Source organism: Cetorhinus maximus, chromosome 8 (genome assembly GCF_964194155.1).
Source record: "Cetorhinus maximus chromosome 8, sCetMax3.hap1.1, whole genome shotgun sequence".
Lineage (NCBI taxonomy): Eukaryota > Metazoa > Chordata > Chondrichthyes > Lamniformes > Cetorhinidae > Cetorhinus > Cetorhinus maximus.
Window position 1 is genome coordinate 81,237,422 of NC_135886.1, and position 20,916 is coordinate 81,258,337.

Below are 20,916 nucleotides of genomic sequence, written 5' to 3' on the forward strand. Positions count from 1 at the left end.
GCATCACCGCCATCTTTATAGGGGACAATGTGCAACACGGATCCTGCTTATTTACTTTCAAGAAACTAGTACCATGCATCAAAATAAAGTGGCTGTCAGAAATCCTTAAAGTGAGTTGAAGCATTGGTGTTCGGTAATGTTTCTGAATTGACCCGGTCACTCCTCATAGAATACTTTAACACTTTCTCCAAGTGTCAGTAAAACGCTTGTGAGCTAGACATTCCGAGCAATCTGCTGACTAAATGATGCGTGGAATCCATGGAATCCACAAACTAAGAGCATATTACAATGACCAGTTCAGAAAGCAAAATAAGCTGGCAGCTTGCTGGGTAAACTGATGTGTGCAAGCATGGACCAGTGCGCACGTGCAGATGGGTATCAATGGCCATCCTGCACAGCCATATTGCGTTGGCAGGAGACACAATGGTGGAATTATCACCAAGCAGTCCAACTCTGCTCTTATGATGAAATAGCTGAAGATGGTTGGTTCCTGGACATTGCCCTGAGAACCTCCTGCAATGTATGCTGGGGCTACATTGATGGGCCTCACGACCACAACCATCTTCCTGTGTGTCAGATATAACTCCAGCTTTTGTCCCCCCGTTGACCTCGAGTTTTGCTAGAGCTCTATGGTTCCATATTCAGCTGAATGTTGCCTTAATGTTAAGAGTAATTACTCTCACTTTTCCTCTGGCATTCAATTTTAACTCATTACCCATCCAAATTTAAATGGAAAATTTACCTGATACTGAATAATTGTGAGGCAATAGTTTGGTGTGCAAGTAAATGAAAAGCTATATTTCACAAGAAAACAAGCTAAATTGCAGAATGCAATCCCAAAACATATAAAAATATTAAAATCCAAAGAAGGAATTTAACATATTCAAATACCCTGAAGCAATCGCCCTTTGGCATTCATTCAGGACTGTTTTCCAGTTCGATGTTATACATACAAACAGAGCCCTCCATAGAATGCTAATCAATAGAACTGAAGGAAACATTACACAGCATGAACAAAAACTAACCCCTCTATGTACATGAAACAGATACTCAGCAGTGGTTTGTCTGCTGTGCAATATTGATTGTTGTATTTAGACTCACATATGAAGCTGCTAAGAACTGCAGAAGTCCTGTGCGTTGAGTGTTATTGAGCTGGAACAATGTTAAGTACACATCTAGTTGCTGACTCCACATCAGGGCCTTTATCTCAGTTGTAAATACCTTAGTCACTGCTGACTACAAGATTACTTTTGAGAAGCTAGCCAATGGTTAGGAAGGTACTTCATAGCAGTGCAAAGTTCAAAGCATGAGCCTAATTGAATTATTCTAAGACTTCACAGGTCAGTGCACTTTAACTCCAAATAGAGAGGTGTCAGCTGTGGCTCAGTTCATAGCACCCTCGCCTTTGAATCAGAGGGTTGTGGGTTCATGTCCCACTCCCGGAAACCAAGAACTGTGATTGTACTCGAAAAGAGTTGCAATCTGTGACTGTTGATAACTCGAAAGAGTTTAACTCCAAATAGCAAAGTTCACCTTAGACTTGATTGTCTTGCCTGATAAAAATGAATAAGCATTTAATTAGACATTTAATTAGACACGCAAAAAGGCAAAGTGCACCATCTGAACTATGCACTAAATGAACTACAACCTGGCGAGCAGTAAACTGACAGGGCTTGAGATAAAGGATCTCCAGAACTGCAGAAAATCTGACTGCATGCCACACCCAGGTGAAGATCCTTAGTTCCTCAAGGAATATTAATAAGCATATTGTCAATTTTCATCATAATGACATCCGTGTCCTTGTTTTTTTTTATTTTCTCATTATTTCAGTATTCTCTTTTTCTGAAGATATCACCTAATTGTGGTCTGCAGGTGTAGGTAACTCTATTACTTTGTCCAAGTGGCCTTCTTCATGTGTGCACTTAAAGGACAGAATAGTCAACCGTGGGAGTCATCACATCACAGCTGAGCATAATCATGTCTTCGTCCTTTGTCCATATGTATGTTCTTTCTAGGAGAGATCACTGGTAGCAATGAATAGCAAGAATTCTAATCAAGCTTCCTCTCCCTGAACATGGGGGCACTGGGGACAACTGCACTGTCTCCCCGAAGAAAGTTTATCTTACACAACAGCTCAAGGATCTAAATGGGATGTACACAGATCAGAACATTATGCCCCAAAAGTTCACCTCAGAATTGATCATGTTGTTTGATAAAAATGAATAAACATTTTAATTAGTCATGCAAAAAAGCCAAATCCAATCACAGTGCAAAAATCAAATCACTAAATGAACTGTAAACGTCCATTGTTGTTCTTGATTTGATTAATGGATCATGTTGTACATTTATCCACTGAGCCATTGTGAATCTTTGGCTCACAGTTTCAGTGGTTATACAAAATTATAAAGCCATAAATCACAAGGAAATGTCGGGCAGCTTGGTGGTACAGCGATTTGAAGTTCTCATGCCACATAAATCTATCCTCTCTCCTCTTTCCCCTGCCCTCTTCCCATACAACACACACACACACACACACATTGTTGAGTTTCCAATCTTGTCTGTTCTGTTGTGAGTCTTCTGCTACAGCAACATCCACCCTGCATATCTATAGTAAACAACAGGGACCACAGCAGGATTGACACAACTTCCAATGCTAATTGTGCCAGTAAATATATAGTTCAGCTATTGCAATCTGACAAGGTTCACTTTATAAAGATAGAAATGTCACCAGAGAAATACACAATGGTCCCCAGCAATTTAAAAGCCATGTCTGAACTTCAATACATAGGAAGGGTATTGTAATGTGTGAATAATCTTTAACTGTATAGAGTATCTTCCTAACCAATAAATAACTGAAAACCTGGCTTTCTGAATATAGTTATAAGATACTCACTGAAATCCATGTAAAAGTAGTAAAATAGCGCATGGACTAATAACCATAGCAACTGAAAAATGCATGGGCTAGTAGATTGCACATTGGCTGACTGACATATCAATGAAGAAATACACTAATATAAAGACTTTTATTATTGATAAACCAAGGAGAATATGCAAATCCCACAATGCAGGACACCATCAAGGCTGAAAGAAATAAAACAGAAGAAAAAATGAATCAGAGCGTCTTCTGTAGTGGCTAGTTGACACTAAATTTGAGTTTTAAAAGTTTATGGGAAAGACTGAGAGGCAAGTAAATCTAGTTTTGAAGTATTGAGAAAGAATACATTAGCATAGAAAACTAGGTAGAATATTCATTTGGGATGCAAAGAGGAAGAAGAGTGTTTAGTAGCCTAGAAATGATGGTACTGGACTTGCAACCCAGAGATTCTTTGACAGCCTTCCATCTTGTGAAACAATGGTTTGCATCTTGGTGGCCAAATGTGTTAAATATCACCTGGTGTGGCTCAGGAGCTCTATTCTGGCATGGCAGTCTCTGCTGCACTTGATGTAGTTGAAGACAGTGGTGCATGATTTGCTGGCCTCTGTTTTCCCTGAGCCCTCTTGTGAGCCAGGTGCTCTTTCTGTTTCTCCTCACCTCTTCCACTGCCCTTCCAAACAATCAGTCTCCAGGGGTTAGGGCCATCGGTGACTGTCTCCCAGTTGTCTGTGTCAATGTCTGACAACTTCACATCTTGCTTGCAGGTGTCCCTGTAGCGAAGGTATGGACATCCAGCAAGTCATAACCCAGTGGCCAGTTTACTATGGAAGGTCTTTGGGTATACGACCGTCATCCAGTCAATGAACATGGCCGAGTAAATACGGATGTCGTTGGCTTGGTAATGAGTGTATACCGATGCAATTATCACAATCCAAGACCTCTAAGTTAGCGACTTTCCTGCCAAGAGATGCCTAGGACCTGTCTGAGGCAGTGAAGGTGGAAACTGTTCAGCCATTTTCTCCTGCTTAGCACATATTATCCAGGTCTCACTGTAGTGGAGTGCATATGAGAATGCAGGCGGTCGACTCACAGTTTGGTGTTCTCATTCAAGTTGCTGTTGTTCAACACTCTCTTACTCAGCTTGAACATAACAGCTGCAGCTTTTGCAATGCATGTGTTGGTTTCAGCATCAAGTGACATATTGCTGGTAATTGCAAAGCCTAGATATATGAAGCTATCAATAACCTAGAGGTTGCAATTGATAATCCCACCATGGTAAATTGTAAAACTGAATTAAACAAATTCCTTTGGATTAGCAGCAAAAAAATGACCATGAAATTCCCTGGATTGTCATAATTGTCTAGTTTGCTAACATCCTTCACTGAAGGGAGCATGCCACTTCTATCCCATTTAGCGATTGACTTTAAAATGTCTTCTGAGTGGCCCCATCACCTGCTGATGACACCAGGGACAGGCAATAAGTATGATTGCCTGCACAACCTTAGAACAAATTTAAAACATGTGCAGGATGGATTATTTCTGGCTTGAAAGGAAAGTATAAAGCAGCACAGACCCAAGTAATGTAATTAAAAACGAGAGAAAATAAAGCTGGGAACAGAGAGTGGTTTCAGGTTACAGGTAATAAACCTTTTCTTGTTTTCTGTCCATGAGTGAGAGGAGTTAGCAGGTGTTCCCAGACATGAGATCAGCAATCACATATTGGATGAGATTGTATTTGTAGGGTGTTGAGAACTACTGAGCAAAATTAAGTGTTCAGCATAGAAACTGAGCTTCATCAAGGCAGCAATTAGCAATGGAGGAGAAATGCAATTCTTTTTCAGAAAAATTGGGAGATTGACTACGCATTCCTGTAGATTATTGACCATTCACAGCCTGATACATATTTTCAGACAGAGGCTTATTGACCACTAACAGATGGGCTGACTTATTAACATACACACCAGAGAGAAAGGACAATTGACCCTTTCATAACAACATGAATTATGGGACAAGAGATGACTTCTAGCATCAACCTCATTTCAGTCAACAGACCATCCATAATTTGCTGCACCACAGACTATTTTCAATTTATTAACTACAACAACAACTTGCATTTATACAGCACCTTTAGCAAGTGAAACACCATACAACACCTCACAAAAACATAATCAGTTAAAAAATTAACACTTAGCCAAAGGAGATATTAGGATGGGTGACCAAAGGTTTGGTTGAAGGTATAGCTTTAAAGGAGGAGAAAGAGACAGAGGTTTAGGGAGGGAAATCCCAAGCTCAAGGCCTAGATGGCTGAAAGCACAGCCTCCAATAGTGGAGAAAAAGAATAGGAGGATGCACAAGAGAGTAGAGTTGGAGAAACACAGCTTTGGTGGTTGATATCCCCCTATCCCCTTGTCCAAATGGTTTAGAGATGGAAACTTCATCTCTCAGTCATCAGGGTTGTAAAGTACTTTTTCATCTCTTCTGTTATTTACCTGCAGAAACTATCCAGTTGTCACCACAGTGTCTCCAGCAATAGCTTGTTACTCTCACACCATTTCTCCAGAGCCCCCTGCCTTCTGTCCTTGGCCATCTCCTCTTTCTCATACTTACACTGTCCTTTGGCAATGTTACCCATAAACATGGAGGTCAGCCTTCATCTATGACCAAGTTCTACCTCTTTACTGCCTCTCTTGCTGCCCTCACACTAAGTCTGTGTCTGTCTGTTCTATTTTTCTGCTTCTGTAAACTGGAGCAATTGAACGCTGTTGTATAATATAGGTGGAAATTCTGATCTCACAGGTGTTTTCACAATTATCCAGCCAAGTTCAATTGATTCCACTTACAGCAACTACAATCCCGCCCGACTGTTTGTCCCTCTTCCGCGGCTACGTTCACGGCCAGGTGTCCCTGGAGAGGGAGCACACAGTGTTTGCCGGCACCATCGAGGCCTTCCGTGCCCGGTGGGTGCCGCGGGGACTGGGGTGTTTTGTTGACCCCTTTAATCACATTTTGGTTTAACGTTTGTAAATTTCCTTTAAACTTTGTCCTTGGTTTTACAGCTGACCTGAATTAGGGGCTGTGCTTGATTTATCCCTTGTTATTGTTAATTTAGTTAATTGTTTTGACTCGAAAAGAGTTACAACAACCAACTGGATTGGTGCTCCAAAATGGCACTGAGAAGTGTAGGGGGGACTGGTCCTCATTGATTCATGTCCATGAATGTCAACATGCCATCCAGTCCCATATTATACATGGATAGTTGGTGTATATGCTAGCATTTCGTTTTATATATGTAAAAAACCAAGTGAATTGAAATCATTAATTACTTTTGATGAGCATCTGTACCACATTCTAAATGCTTTTTCTTCTAATCTCTGGTGCCATTAGAGTCTTAATCACTTTTGTAATCATGTCCTCAGGTCTTGCAGTCACAGCTTAAATTAACCAATCTGCTGACAAATCAGAAACTAGTTGACCAATGATATTCATAGAATCAAGAGGAGATTAAAGCCTTAAGGGCAGTTTAGTTAAGTCCTACACAGGACAGAACCAAAATTCAGACACCAAAGTGTGAGTTTGTTTTCTTTAAACGGTAATGCAATGCCATTACTCCCCTCAACTTCTTTTCCTGAAGGCAGTAACTTGTGCTGATTTATGGTTCCAAAAGAGGCCAACAGCCCTTCACCACTTCATTACAATGGTATATCTTCATGTGTTAGTCAAGATCAACCCCTCAGGTTGTAAAGCTTGGGGCAGTTGCCGCAAAGGCGCAATGGGGAAGGGTCGCTGTCTAAGACCTTTCTGCCACAGTGCACCGAGGGACTGGGAACTGTTTAAACCCCCTCGGGCTGTACAGCTCAAAATGAAAGGCTGTAAATGATTGTAATATTGTTTGTACTGATGCACCTGGTGATACATTTGTAAAAGTTGAACCGGACTGTACCCTTGTAATGGTGTTTTTGAAATGGTTTGGAATGTGATTGAAGATATTTTATGAATAAAGTATATTTTTGCAAAAAAAAAAGGTTGTATGCCTAACATTGAATATGAATGCACAAATATTGAAATTATATTGAAGCACCTCAGAGAGGTACATACTGTAAGAAGGAAAGTTGAATTCTATTGCACTTTTGGTAATTTTTCAATTTGAAATATTTTACCCCCAGGCTGTATGTCTGACACTGAATGTATATTCAAAATCTCAAAAGAATTACAATTGTATAGAGGCGCCAAAGAGTGGAGGACACCATATGGAGACAAGTTGAGTTTTATGGCACTCTCTGTAATTTTCGAGCTGAAATGTTTTGTAATGTACCTTTACAAATTTTATGATTAAAGTATATTTTTGGCAAAAAAAAGGAACCCGAATCACCTCATGTAAGTTGCCTACAAGTCAACCCCTAGAAGTCACCTGGGCCGGAACCTTCAGTTCTGGAGTGTAAGTTTGGGTGCGGCCATGGAAGTAGGAGTGGTTTCCGCTGCAGAGGTGGGATGGCTAACCATGCACAATCTTGTGCTGTTCAGGTCACTACATATACACCTGCGAGGACCTAACTGATTCTCGCAGCAGGGGCAGGTAGGAAGTTGCCAACCCTGGAGTTGAAGGTTCGGGTGCTATATTTAAAGGGCTGCCAGATAGCCTGCACTATTTCTTCCACCTTTGCCCAGCCACTGCTCCACCCTTCCCCAGTAACCTTTCCTCCCTTCCCTGGTCATCCTCCATGCAACTTGCACTGCCACCACCCAGTCTCAAGCATAGGCTCACATATGCACACATATGCTCCCCATAGAGGACAACAGCAGCAACTCACCATTAATCATGAAAGAGGTCATCCTTGCCAGGTGCATGCCAACTGTGTGCAGTCATGAATATGAATATTCTAATTTCTCACTGGCAGGGAACTTAATTTGGAGGGGGAACTTAATTTTGGTGAGGTGGCCTTTTTATGAGGAATCATGACACGCTAATGCATGCAAAAGGGATCCCCAACATTGTTCGTCGGGAAGCTCGACTTACCTTTAACGTGTCTTTAAAATCCTGAGAACATAATTGCTGAAGTTCATCCAGCCGTTGGAAAACTGATTTTGACCTCACACCAAATTAAATTCCTCTGCCCACCAAGCTTCCTGCTGCTGGTGGGCCTGGAAGATTCCTCCAAGTTTGGGTGCAGCCATGCAAAAAAGTTAAAATTTCCCATGCACTTAAACAAATTGACTGTGCACTTCAAAAAAACTAGAGTGTATGTTGGTCAGTGTGCTATTCTGTACTGTGCATCACATCCACATATTATTCTGCTTCATCTAATGTTCACACAAGCCCATATTCAGCAGGCCCAAGTCCATGGATATTAGACTGAATTTTCTTGGCCCATTATGGTGGGCTTGGATATGGGAGAACTGGGAAAATAACAGGCAAGCCACAGCGGGAGGGCCACCCAGTGCATTCCTGCCACCGGGGAGCTTACCCACAGGCGGTTTGGGAATCAGATTTGCTGTGCACTCCACAGATTAAGAAGGTTAAGGCACTAATTAAGAGAAATTTTGTGGCTTCACCAGCATTTTACAACCGGAGGAGTGGAACGCCTCCAGCTCAAATGGACATGGCCAAAGGCTCCATGCCTAAATGACAAGGCCACAGGCAGCAAAGCCACTAGTCACATCTGATCCCTATCAAGCAGAAGGTTTCCCCTCCACCCCAATGGACCTGCTGGCTTGGATCTTGTTTATTTTGTAACAGCCTTTGATCCAGAAGCAGCACAGCAAGGAAAATTTATAATTTCATTTTGTGGAATCTGCAATTGTTCTGCGTGAAGTTCTGTGGAATTTGTAATTGTTTTAAAGATTGTTTGAAAAGGACTTTTAAAAGTTTGTGTCAATTGTAAAGGAATTAATTGTATCTTAATTTCCTGGATAATAAAAAACATTGGTCCATGGGAACCTTGACCTTAAAGCAGTGCAAACAGGTGGAAATTAAGATCCATGTGGCCAGACATAAAGGACAGCTGCAGAATCAAAGGAGAGGTAGAAGAGAGGTTAAGGATGTAGGTGATCAGCATACAAGTGCAGACACAGAGAAAACAGAGACAGAAAGAGGAACATAGAGAATTCTTGCGACAGAAAGAAGCAAATCAGTCTCAGGAAGAGGCCAGGAAAAGGAGACAGGAACTCTTGGTGGTACTGTGTGAGCTGGCTAAAAAGGTCTAAAAGTGTGAAAACTGTGTGAATAGCTTGGAGACACTAAAGAGCCAGGTGTTTTCCCAGGCATGGTCAAACTATGAACCGCGGTGTTACTGGTAGATCGGGTGAAAAGGATTTCTGGAAAGCTACACCATCAGGATTGCCATGATCCGAGGGATAGAGGACTCATAGATGTGTGCCTTGTTGATGAAAAATAGTACCCATGGAACTCGAAGGTGGAGAGCTGTTGTCGAATAGAACTCTTGATCTACCTCACGTGAATAAAAAACAGCATATTGTGGAAACATACAGCTACATTTGTGTGATGATGCAAATGCTTCTGGCTGTGTCAGATGTATCTTTGTCATATTGAATATTTAAAATGAAATTTACCTTTTTATTTGAAGTATCATTTGCCTGTTAATTCATGTTTAATTTATGTTGATTCAGATTCATGTTGAAGTAAATGTTACAAAAAGTGAAATCATGTTGGTAATTTCTTCATTTTGGTGTCATTCAGTAAATTTGTGTTATTTTGGTTTATGGTTCCTCCATAAGGATAATGCCAATTTCATCATTGCTGTGCAAGCCAGTGAGGGTGCCTCTGCATTGAGGCGCCCCTGCATTTCTGACCTGCCTGAGCAGCACCCAGCTCTCCTGGTGGGGTTGCTGAGGCTCCAGAGCTGCAGTCCCTCTGATTGAGACTGCAGCATTGAGAATCTGCCCACTATCTTTCATTGGGTGGTGAGCACATAAGTGGCCAATTAGGAGGCCACCTCCCAGAAAATTGCCGACCCAGTTTCACTACTGGCAAGCCTGGATGAAACCCATTTGGTTCCAATGTTGGGGTCCCGATACCCATGGGAAATTCCAGCCCACTGTGTCTGATTGCAATACTCCCACTGTGTTTGGCTTGTGTACTGCGTAACCATATAACATAACAAAATCTTAGGATCAGATCACAAATTTGAAAATGAAATTGCATTGCCAGTTTTGCTGCTCATTAACCAAAATAACAATCTTTGTATGAAGGTCCATCACTACCTCATACATCACGTACAGCACACATATTCATGAACATGTTTTGAGTTATTTATCTGATACAGTAAGGATATAGTTCAATAAAATATTAAATTCCCAACAATGTCATTACATTGCACTTGTAAATCCCACATAATCAGCAGCTGTATAACTGCAACGGGGCCATAAAAAGACAGATATTTAAACAGTGTCAGCACACCCATCAAGGCAGGAAATATTGGCCACAATGCTTACAGGGAGAAGTAAGGTTGCGGGGGAGAGAGTTGGAAGCCTGACAAGGATGGGGACACCGTTTCTTCTGTTTCCCACCCAGCAGCCGGCCAAACGAACGACTGACCAGCGGTTAGCAGGAAAACCAGCAGCAGCATGCATTGCAGAAACTTACCAAGGCTCCTTAGGCAGCACCTTCCAAACCCATGACCACTACCATCTAGAAGGACAAGGGCAGCAGATAGATGGGAATACCACCACCTGGAAGGTCCCCTCCAAGTCACTCACCATCCTGACTTGGAAATATATCACCTGTTCCTTCAATGTTGCTTGGTCAAAATCTTGGACCTCCCTCCCTAACAGCACTGTGGGTGTACCTACACCACACGGACTGCAGCGGTTCAAGCAAGCATCTCAGCACCACCTTCTCAAGGGCAATTAGGAACGGGCAATAAATGCTGGCCTAGCCAGTGATGCTCACATCCCGTAAATGAATAAAAAAAGGAGGCCACAGCTGAGGATCCTCGGGGTACAATCCCTGACAATCGGGATGGTGGGTTAGGCGTCAGTGAGGGAGAGTCAGAGATCACGGGGCCAGCTGTAGGTCGGTGATAGCTGCCAGGGGGAAGTTGCCAATCACGGCTGAGGAAGGAAAGAGGCCGTGATCAACAAGCTGAAGATTTACTCGAGGGACTGGGAGGGGTGCTTAAAAAGCACTTACCTTCTGGAGCTGACAGCTCCCTTCTCCATTTCGCAGCAGGTTTTCTGAGCTCTGGGAAACCCAGCAGGCAGCAGCTACATTCAGATCTGGCTCCTGATAGCATTGCGGGTGCTGGTTTCAACTACAAAAGTGTGAAACACTTGCACAACAGCCCATCTGCCGCAATAAAAATGACAACGGGTGCATACATGTCAGCTCAGGATGAGTTTCTAATTTGTACGATTTAAACTACATTTCTTGCCAATATTCTGTCCTTGCTTCATCTCCCCGTGTTGATTTCTTTGTAGGAATGATTAATCATCTCTGAATAGCCCTCCCTAGGGGTCATTATTCAGAATGCTTGTGTGAAGATGGTATTAGAGGTAAAGTGGCAGTTTGGATAGTGGGTTGCTGAAAGATAAAAAGCAAACAGTAGGAGTAAGAGGATGTTTCAGGGATTATGGGCCTGGATAATGATGTGCCCAGGGGGATTTGTGTGAGAAACTCTCATGTTCACTATATATATGGAGATGGGCTTATTTCTAATATCAAAATTTGATTGCAAAATTACACAAGGTGGCTTGCCATGGCAAACTGGGAAAAAGAACACAGGACAGACAAGTTAGGGACACAACACAAACAAGTCTGATCCATCCCTAGCTGCAGTCCAAACACACTCACATCCAGCATCTGTCACTGGAACAGGTACCTTCTCTCTAGCAGAATATGAGATACTGCAGTAAATTACCTTCACCATTACCACAACCAGTATAAATGAAATCAGAATTGTATGGTTCAGTTACTCACAGGATAAATTTGCTGAGATATTGAGTGAGCCAGGGTTGGAACCTTCATAGAGATAAAATGAAAGCAAATTCAACTGCCAGTCTTTTTGCTTGTCTATTACATGGACACATCGGAGGTGTAACGACAGATCATAGTTATATATAGCTCTATGATTAAATTGACTCACTATCAGGGTCCCCTCGGGCTGCCTGTGTGACCTATTGAATGTGACCTATCATTACCCATGCCAGTAGCACAAGTGAGGAAAATAGAAAAATATGAGAAAGGACCTGGCTTTCTGGGTTGTGATGAATTCAGATCTTTCCAACTATCCAAACTTTATTCAGTGTGATCCATTGTCACTCTGTGCCCATTCTTGTCTGTTGAAATCAAGATGATGGAGGAAGTCAGTCACAATCAGTGCATTGAAAAGTCTCAATATATTGTAAACTGGGACTTCTCATCTTGGTACAGATGTGAGGACTTTGGTGAGGGTACAGTGATGAGCTATTACGGCTATGTGATGGACTGAAGAAACTGGAGTTGTTCTCTTTGGGGCAGAGAAGGCTAAAATGAGACTTGATAGAAGTGTTTAAAATCATTGAAAGGTTTAGATAAAGTAAATAAGAGAAACAATTTCCAGTAGTTGAAGGGTCAATAGCCAAGGGGCAAGATTTAAATTGATAGACAAATGAACCAGAGATAACACGAGGAAAAGCTTTTTATACAATCAGTGGTTACAATTTAGAATGGTTGCCTGGTAGGCTACAGATTCAATAACAGGCCTCCAAAAGAGAATTGGATAAACATTTGAAGAAGAAAGGATTGCATGTACATGAGGAAAGAGGTGACGAGCAGGGCTGATTGGTTTAATCTGTGAACGAACCAGTGCAGACTCAATGGGTCGAATGGCCTCCTTCTATGCTGTACTATTCTATGATTCTATGACTTAGCACAAGTAATTTGATTACCTGATTCCAAGCTTTCTGTGGCATTGAACAGACTGATCTGGAAAGAACACTAAAAGCTCAAAGCAAAACACAATAAATCAGAATGTGGATCATGGACTGTGGTTATTAAAATTTCATCAGGATTGATCTCAACTCATTAACACCTGAGCTACGTGCAGCCACCTAGAAACACAAATGCACAACACATATGAAAATACCACAACTAAGAGGCACGAATGACCATCATTATCAAAGCAACTCCATTTTTTTTGGAATTGGCACATGTGTGAGATCTACCTGGCTGGTTTACATCAGTGCTGAAACAGAAATATTCAAGAAATTTATGTACCAAATACAATATTGAATTTCCACAAACTGTGGACCACATGATGGATATACTCTGAAACTGACTTAGTCCCCAATGTTTTTTAACAAAGGTAAACTGAGGAAGGGAATCCAGCTACTAGAATTTAAAATGTCTTTATGCATGATGTTCTGCTGGTTTTGTACACAGAAGACTAATGTACATGTGCTGGCTGGTAATGTCCATAAAATTGACTCCCATATACTGTTAGCAAAATTTTCAGCATAAGGAAGCCAATTTTAGTATCAGCCCAAACTAGAAACATAGCAAGTGTGAAAGTGATCTCTGTGTTGCAATTGCAGGGTGGCTCCTACACCAAATCTACACACATTAGAATTAGCAACTACAGTTATTTTTTTCAGCATTTATAGGAGCTTTGGCTTCCTAGTACTGACTACACAGCAGTTCTAGAGCTCAAACTTCAAGCTCTCAGAGCCTAAAGCATTTTGGGGATTAAATTATTGGCATTGAAATGGAGGCCGTTTTCAGGTGCTAACAAATTTAGTCCCCATGGTGTCTTTAGGCTCTGAGAACTGCAGGCACATGGTTAATGGTCAAGCCCTGAAGGGAAGTGTAAGGACTACAGGAGTGGTCAAAATCAGTGAATGCATCTTCAAACGCCAAATCCTACCCATCATCACATATTGCTTTATTCACCATGCCTCCCTCACTCATACACAAATAATTTCTATCAATCAGGACTCATGCCAGACATACAAATGTTCCACCTTACCCTCACTTGACACTGCTGCAAGCCTCACACACAACTCACTAATTGTGCACACTGCTAGCTATTCATCCATGACAGCCACATCACTCGAGCAAATTGCACGGCAATCTCTCCCCTCTCTTTCACACTCAACTGGAGGCCCAAGAGCTAACCAGAGGGGGACAGGAACTCCAACATCACCTAACTCCCATGAAGGATTTGATGCTGGCCATTATTGGGGCATCCATTGCTGTAGCCATGGCCATTGGCTGGGCTGAAACCAACAAAGATGGCAGAATCTCCAAATCATGCTGTATTCCAAAGGGAATGCTACTTAGTGCACCCATGTCTGGAAGCAGCTGGCAGCCAGCAGTCTTGTAATCAGCAAAATGCCCTTCAGCACCTGGCATACCACTCCCTGTAGACTTCAGCAACTTTAAACAACTGTACAAAGCATCAAACACTTGTAGAATCAAGGCGTCAGCCAGGAGAAATCAACCAACAACTAATCTGCAAGTTGTTGATGATCCCTTTAAGTAGCACTGAAGGCACTCAACATGGATTCAGCTGGGCAAGGCTAAGAGAGGGTTAGCTGAAGAGTTGAACTTCACCGCGTGCACTAACAACCTCACCAATATGGCGTCCAGTCCAGTTCAGCACAAAAGCGTTCACATGTGTCTCAGTCACCATTTTGGAACTCCAAAGACACTTGTAGTGCACAAAAACAGATGCAAACGATCCCAATTTCTCAACCTGATTCTTTAGCAACAGCTAGATTAGACTGATCTGTGTCTCCAATGTAGAACTGACCCAAAGAAACAGTAACTTCAATTCATTCCTGGTACTTCCAAAATGAACATTTTTGGATATATTTTCAACTTTAAACATCATCCAGACAGAGAGGAGCCTCTGATGGGGAGGATTACACACTGCTGCTGATTTCCCTTTCATTTAATGGAAGAAAAATCCAGCTCATTGTACAGTTTAGCTGCGCTCTTACATTGCATGGTAATGCACTAATCTGCAGCAGCACATAACAGACACCCTGGACAAATTTGGCCAGTAACACTAATTAGGAGTGACAATGTTCATTTTAGTTTAAAAATGTGACCTATTTTGATGTTTCTCACCTTCTGTTTACCCTATTTTTTTCATGTTGAGTCTAGGGGTCATCAGTGTCCTATTTTCCATGGTGGTCATCATATTCCAATTACCCTTTTCCTCACCTGATAGCCACACAAGCACATTTTTCAGCCATTATTTAGTGATGTAAAGCAAGCTAGAATTCTTACTGACTTCCAACCCCTCCCTCCCCCAAACTTAATCTAGTGATGCAAAGGCCAATTGTAACTATGATCAGTTAACAGCATTGATCAAATCTGTGCCCTTCCTTGTCAGCATTGATTTAGGATCACATTAAACCATTGGGCTAATGAAGACTCTGGATAGCACTCTATGCAATCCTTCGTTTTCATGAAAATCATGCTTTTCACTCCTGATATTTCCTTGTGTTTACACTGCTTACTGTATTGATCATTATAGTTGCTATTTATCCTGCACTTTTTAAAGATTAGAATATTTCCCAGCTATATGTCCTGATCTTATAAAAACCCTGGTACAGACCACAACCAAAGGATGTGAAGTCTATACACAGCATTGCTGCAAGTGCCTCAGTAAAAACAACTCTATGAATAATCATCTCTGTTAATCAAACCCAAAAGTATTCTTACTCTCCAATTTTTAATTATCTTGACTATTCCACAGTCACCTAGGTTTACATTTGCACATATCCACTAATATGCTGTGACTTGTGTCACCACAATAGCATCTGTTTTAGAGGTGAAGTCCTTAAAGAAAGACCTTTCATTTATAGAGCATCTTTCATAACCTCAGGACATCCCAATGAAGTGCTTTGGAAATGTAGACACTGTTGTGATGTGGGGAAATATGGCTGCTAATTTGTGCACTTTGAGAACCCACAAACAGCAAAAAGATAAATCACCAAATAATCTGTTTTTTTTCATGATGTGGGTTGAGAAACAAATTTTGGCCAGGACACTGGGAGAATTCTCTTGTTCTTCCTTGAATAGTGCAATGGAATCTTTTACAATCACTGGCGAGGGTGGTCAGGAGATTCAATACTGTACTGAAGTTTCAAGCCTAGATTATGTGCTGTTCCTACATTACAACAGTGACTACATTTCAAAAGTACTTCATTGGCTGTAGAGCGCTTTGAGATGTCTGATGGTCGTGAAAAGCGCTATACAACTGCAAGCCTTTCCATTTTTGTCCACAGAGTGGGGTTCAAACCAACAACCTTTTGGAACAAAGGTTAGCGTTTTACCATTGAGCCAAGGCTGACACCTTTCTTCCATTTCAATCAAAGGCATCAATAAACGTCTCACCTTTGAATTATTACCAATTTTACATAGAGTTAAATACATTAACGTTTCTGTATGGGAGACATGACTGCTTAGTCAATACTGTTCTCATCCATACATCTCATGATTAGAAGTGGGAGACCTGACTAATTTCTTAGTCTGGCATTGAGACCATTCTTGAGGGATTCCTTTGATGTGAATGAACGTTACAGTATCCTGCAAACAGAAACAAAGTCAGCGTATATACCTGTGCCTGCGGGTAAGTGATTCACCGTTTGTCAGCCCAGGCCGTATTGGCTGGTATATCACCTGCAGATCTCACCCAGAATACAAACATCAACCAGCTCACAGGTCACACTTTCACAGTAATTTAATGATGCAGTCTATTATTAACCCTGATGAATGGAGCAGCTGAACAGAGAATCACCCAGCCATTGGGAAAAACGAACAATAAACAGCAGCTATACTCAGCTGAATGCACAAGCTCTGCACTCACCATCACTAACACGACAGCAAGGGCTGGAGATGAGGGTAGGAAAAGGGTTGAATGCAGGGTCCCTTTTTTTCACCAGTGTGAACAATAAACACTAACACAGTGGTAGTACCGGCAGCTGTTAGGGAGGGGAGTGAATGCAGGGACAGTACTCACCTCAGGCTTGCCTTTGCTCTGCAGTAGCTGCTCCAAATACAAATCAGACAGTGGGGTCCGGCAACTATTGATACTCTCGAAGGCAGCGAAGGGGCCAAGGGGCTCGCTCTTATTGGATTTTAGAGTCATGGTGATTAAGCTGACAGCACTTGTAGTTCTTTTGCAGTGTCTTTCGAAAGAGCCCCTTGTAAGGCTGGAGCAGCAATGGACCCTATTACACTGACAGACTGGAAGGAAGAAAGAGAACCGGGTGTGTGGAACTGGGAGATAAATCCCTTCCTGAATACACAAGAGTCTAAAGTGCAGCTCAGATGACAGATTGCAAGGAATGTGATAGGCACAATAAATCTTCAGTCACGCCTGATCCAGTCATACGCAGCTGTGAGTGGTTATTGCTGTTTCCTCTCCATCAGCACTGTGTAACTATGTGTGTGTGTGCGTGCACATACTGACAGCATTCCCTGGACTGCACCAATCTTCTGAACAGGGGAATGCTCTGTCAAAACAACAAGAGCAGATTAAGGATTTATTTGAGTGGCATTGTTATACACCACTGCAAGGCTCCTACCTCTGCCAGTGCCAGATGATGGAAACAGTCAAATTAAGCAAAGTACCAATGACATCTTTAAAGTATCACTGTCGTTATAAACAAAGATGCAGCCTGAATAGATGACAGCAATAGCAGATTCTTGTAAGGAGTGCAAACACTGGCACAAGTGTCTTGCTAAATGTATAGAAATGCAACTTAACGAATGGATTGTGACAGTATTTCAAATAAGCACAGCAACAATCCTATAAACAGTGATCATTACCCCAAATGAGGACAGTGGTTGTTTTTACAAAGCTGAACAGTTGATAGTGTCTCCAGTAAGAGCTGTGACAATGCCCAGAGAGACCAAATAGAACTAAGAGAGAATGGTAGAAATGTCCCAATACAAGATGTCAGCAGTTTCCTGAGTGTCAGTGCCCTGAGAGAGGACTGCAATAAAGCTCCAAGACAGGACAATGAAATGAATTGAAAGGAAAAGCAGGTGGCGGGGTATATAATGGGCAAGCAATCTGCTATCACTCATTTTGCCATCCTTCAGGCATTGAATTTCACCCTGAGAGTTTCAGAAAAGGCCAGTGATGTGTCAGAGAGTGAGTACTGAGACAGGATGTTAGCAGGATTGAGGCAGGATGTTAGCGGGATTGAGGCAGGATGTTAGCAGGATTGAGGCAGGGTGTTAGCAGGATTGAGGCAGGATGTTAGCGGGATTGAGGCAGGGTGTTAGCAGGATTGAGGCAGGATGTTAGCGGGATTGAGGCAGGGTGTTAGCGGGATTGAGGCAGGATGTTAGCAGGATTGAGGCAGGATGTTAGCGGGATTGAGGCAGGATGTTAGCGGGATTGAGGCAGGGTGTTAGCGGGATTGAGGCAGGATGTTAGCAGGATTGAGGCAGGGTGATAGCGGGATTGAGGCAGGATTGAGGCAGGATGTTAGCGGGATTGAGGCAGGGTGTTAGCGAGATTGAGGCAGGGTGATAGCGGGATTGAGGCAGGATTGAGGCAGGATGTTAGCGGGATTGAGGCAGGGCGTTAGCGAGATTGAGGCAGGGTGATAGCGGGATTGAGGCAGGATTGAGGCAGGGTGTTAGCAGGGGAGTTTTACCTTGCCCTCCAAAATAAAGAAAGGAATGTGAATGAAAATGAAAGCTGTACAATCTATTTGTTTCTTGCCTTGGGTAAGTTAGGCATTGAGGCACCCACTGGATTCAGGCAGCAGCTTCATATCATTGTGAAAATTGGTGTTCTATCACTTAGAAACGATCCCAATGCAATTTTAATGGCCTATTGGCCTATTTGTACACAGTCAGCCTGCTCAGTCAGCCTGCTAGGCAAGAAGCAGAGGACCCTCCAAGCTCCACAAAGAAAGTTTAAGTCACTACCATCACAGGCTCAGTCCTCTTCCAGCCTCAAAACACTCTCCCCTGCCCCCACACCCTGTATCTGGGATGTCCCCATCTTTCTCTGGGTTTCACAGGCAAGCAGCTATGCAGCACAATGTAAATGAAGACCAAATGTTGTAATAGACGAGGTTTCCTATTGCAGTTCCCAGAGAGATGACCCATGCATTCCGCTGGCTTTCTGCAAGGGAGTTAGGATTTCCCTAATATCCATGGAAAATGCGGTGATAATGGGAAGGATTTTAACTGGGAGTGGGTTTGTGGTTGGCAAGAAGTGAGTTCAACATCATCTGTTTGAGTCCCAAGTTATTTTAACTCCCAGGGACTGGAGGCAACCTGCCAGCACCAAGACAAGACGCAAAGGTTGGGGGGAATCAGGGACATTATTTATTCATTAACAGGAAGTGGGCATCGCTGGCTGGGCCAGCATTTATTGCCCATCCCTAGTTGCCCTTGAGAAGGTGGTGGAGAGCTGCCTTCTTGAACCACTGCAGTCCATGTGGTGTAGGTACACCCACAGTGCTGTTAGGAAGGGAGTTCCAGGATTTTGACCCAGCAACAGTGAAGGCACAACGATATATTTCCAAGTCAGGATTGTGAGTGGCTTGGAGGCGAACTTGCAAGTGGTGGTGTTCCCATCTATCCTTGTCCTTGTCCTTCTCAGTAGTAGAGGTCACGGGTTTGGAAGGTGCTGTCAAAGGAGCCTTGGTAGGTTGCTGCAGTGCATCTTATACACACTACTGCCACTGTGCATCGGTGGTGGAGGGACTGAATGTTGAAGATGGGCTGCTTTCTCCTGGATGGTGTCAAGGTTCTTGAGTGTTGGAGCTGCACTTATCCAGGCAAGTGGGGAGTATCCCATCACACTTCTGACTTGTGCCTTGTAGATGGTGAACAGGCTTTGGGGAGTCAGGAGGTGAGTACTCGCCACAGAATTCCCAGCCGCTGACCTACTTTTATAGTCACAGTACTCATATGACTGGTCTAGTTCAGTTTCTGGTCAATGGTAACCCCCAGGATGTTGATGGGGATTTAGTGATGGCATTGCCATTGAATGTCAAGGGGAAAGTCTGGGGATAAGAGGGAAGCCCAAGTGTAGCAGAAGCTTAGACTACCCTTTGGGGGCAGTCCTGCTCCTCCTGGCCCCTTTAATGAGTTTTTAACTTACCTTTGAGGGTCTCTTCTTCTTCCCCATCTGATTTTACTTTTGTACATTCCGTGCTCAGTAAGCCGGTCAAAAGTCATCAGGGTCCTAATAACATTGTAGAACCCAGATCTATATGCACTAACTGGACTTCCGTCTGAGCCAGGGGGACTTCCTGGACATCGAAAACACTAGCTTAGTTAGGGGCGTTCAGGAATTCAGTGGGAACTAGGCAATAGATCTTTGCACAGCTATTTTAATTTTGGGAAGATGGATAAGAATTCCTCCCTGTATGTTCAAAGAGGACAGTGATTGAGAGAAAACAGTGACAGTTTGTCAACTAAAGACAGTGAGGGGGTGACTGCATTTGCAGAAATGAAACTTTGTAAAGACAGCCCAAGTCAGGCTTTGATGAGTCACATGAAGTTTTCTTACCACAGTCAAATGCATTTGGGGAACAAGGAGTTACCGGAGCAGAGCTCTTCTGTTGACTTGCATGGGCTGATTACAACATTGTTTGAAACTCCAATGATAGCAGTTGACTATGACCAGTTTAAAATGAAAACAAATTGCTTAATTTGAAAAAAAGCTATGCTTGGAATTTAGCCTTATCTCTGGGAGAAAGGTTCTTTATTTGGGTAAAATCACAACATGCATTGTGTGGGTTTATTGGTCAATCTGATTGACTGACACTAGCCCTATTGTGTTTGAGTAGCTGAGGGTGTCTCCACTTATCACTTCTTTCTACACTTTTCATAAATGAAAACATCTCTAAAACAGATTGTTTCAAATTCAGTCTTTATCTGTGCTTGCCCCAGCATTCAGAGGCAGGTTGTACCTCAGATTAATTAAATTTAACTTTATGCATGAAGGGCCTGGAATAACATGTCTTACGTTAACAATATGCCCTTGAATCCCTAGGGTATACACTAATAGTAGTTCATATGCCTACTCTTGAACCAGGCAGAAAAATACTACACAGCTGCA

At 42.5% G+C, this 20,916-nt stretch overlaps 1 protein-coding gene across 2 annotated transcripts in view; it reads right to left on the reverse strand.

The window, feature by feature from the left end:
• Positions 1-17,158, reverse strand: part of mpp1 (MAGUK p55 scaffold protein 1) — a 63,093-nt gene extending 45,935 nt beyond the window's left edge. The window contains exon 1 of one of the 2 annotated variants that reach the window (XM_078547146.1): positions 16,840-17,158. In XM_078547146.1, coding sequence (XP_078403272.1) covers positions 16,840-16,968 — 129 coding nt within the window. In that variant the 5' untranslated portion in view covers positions 16,969-17,158. The remainder of the gene's footprint in view (positions 1-16,839) is intronic. The other variant, XM_078547145.1, reaches the window with a different exon arrangement.
• Positions 17,159-20,916: the final 3,758 nt, after the last annotated feature.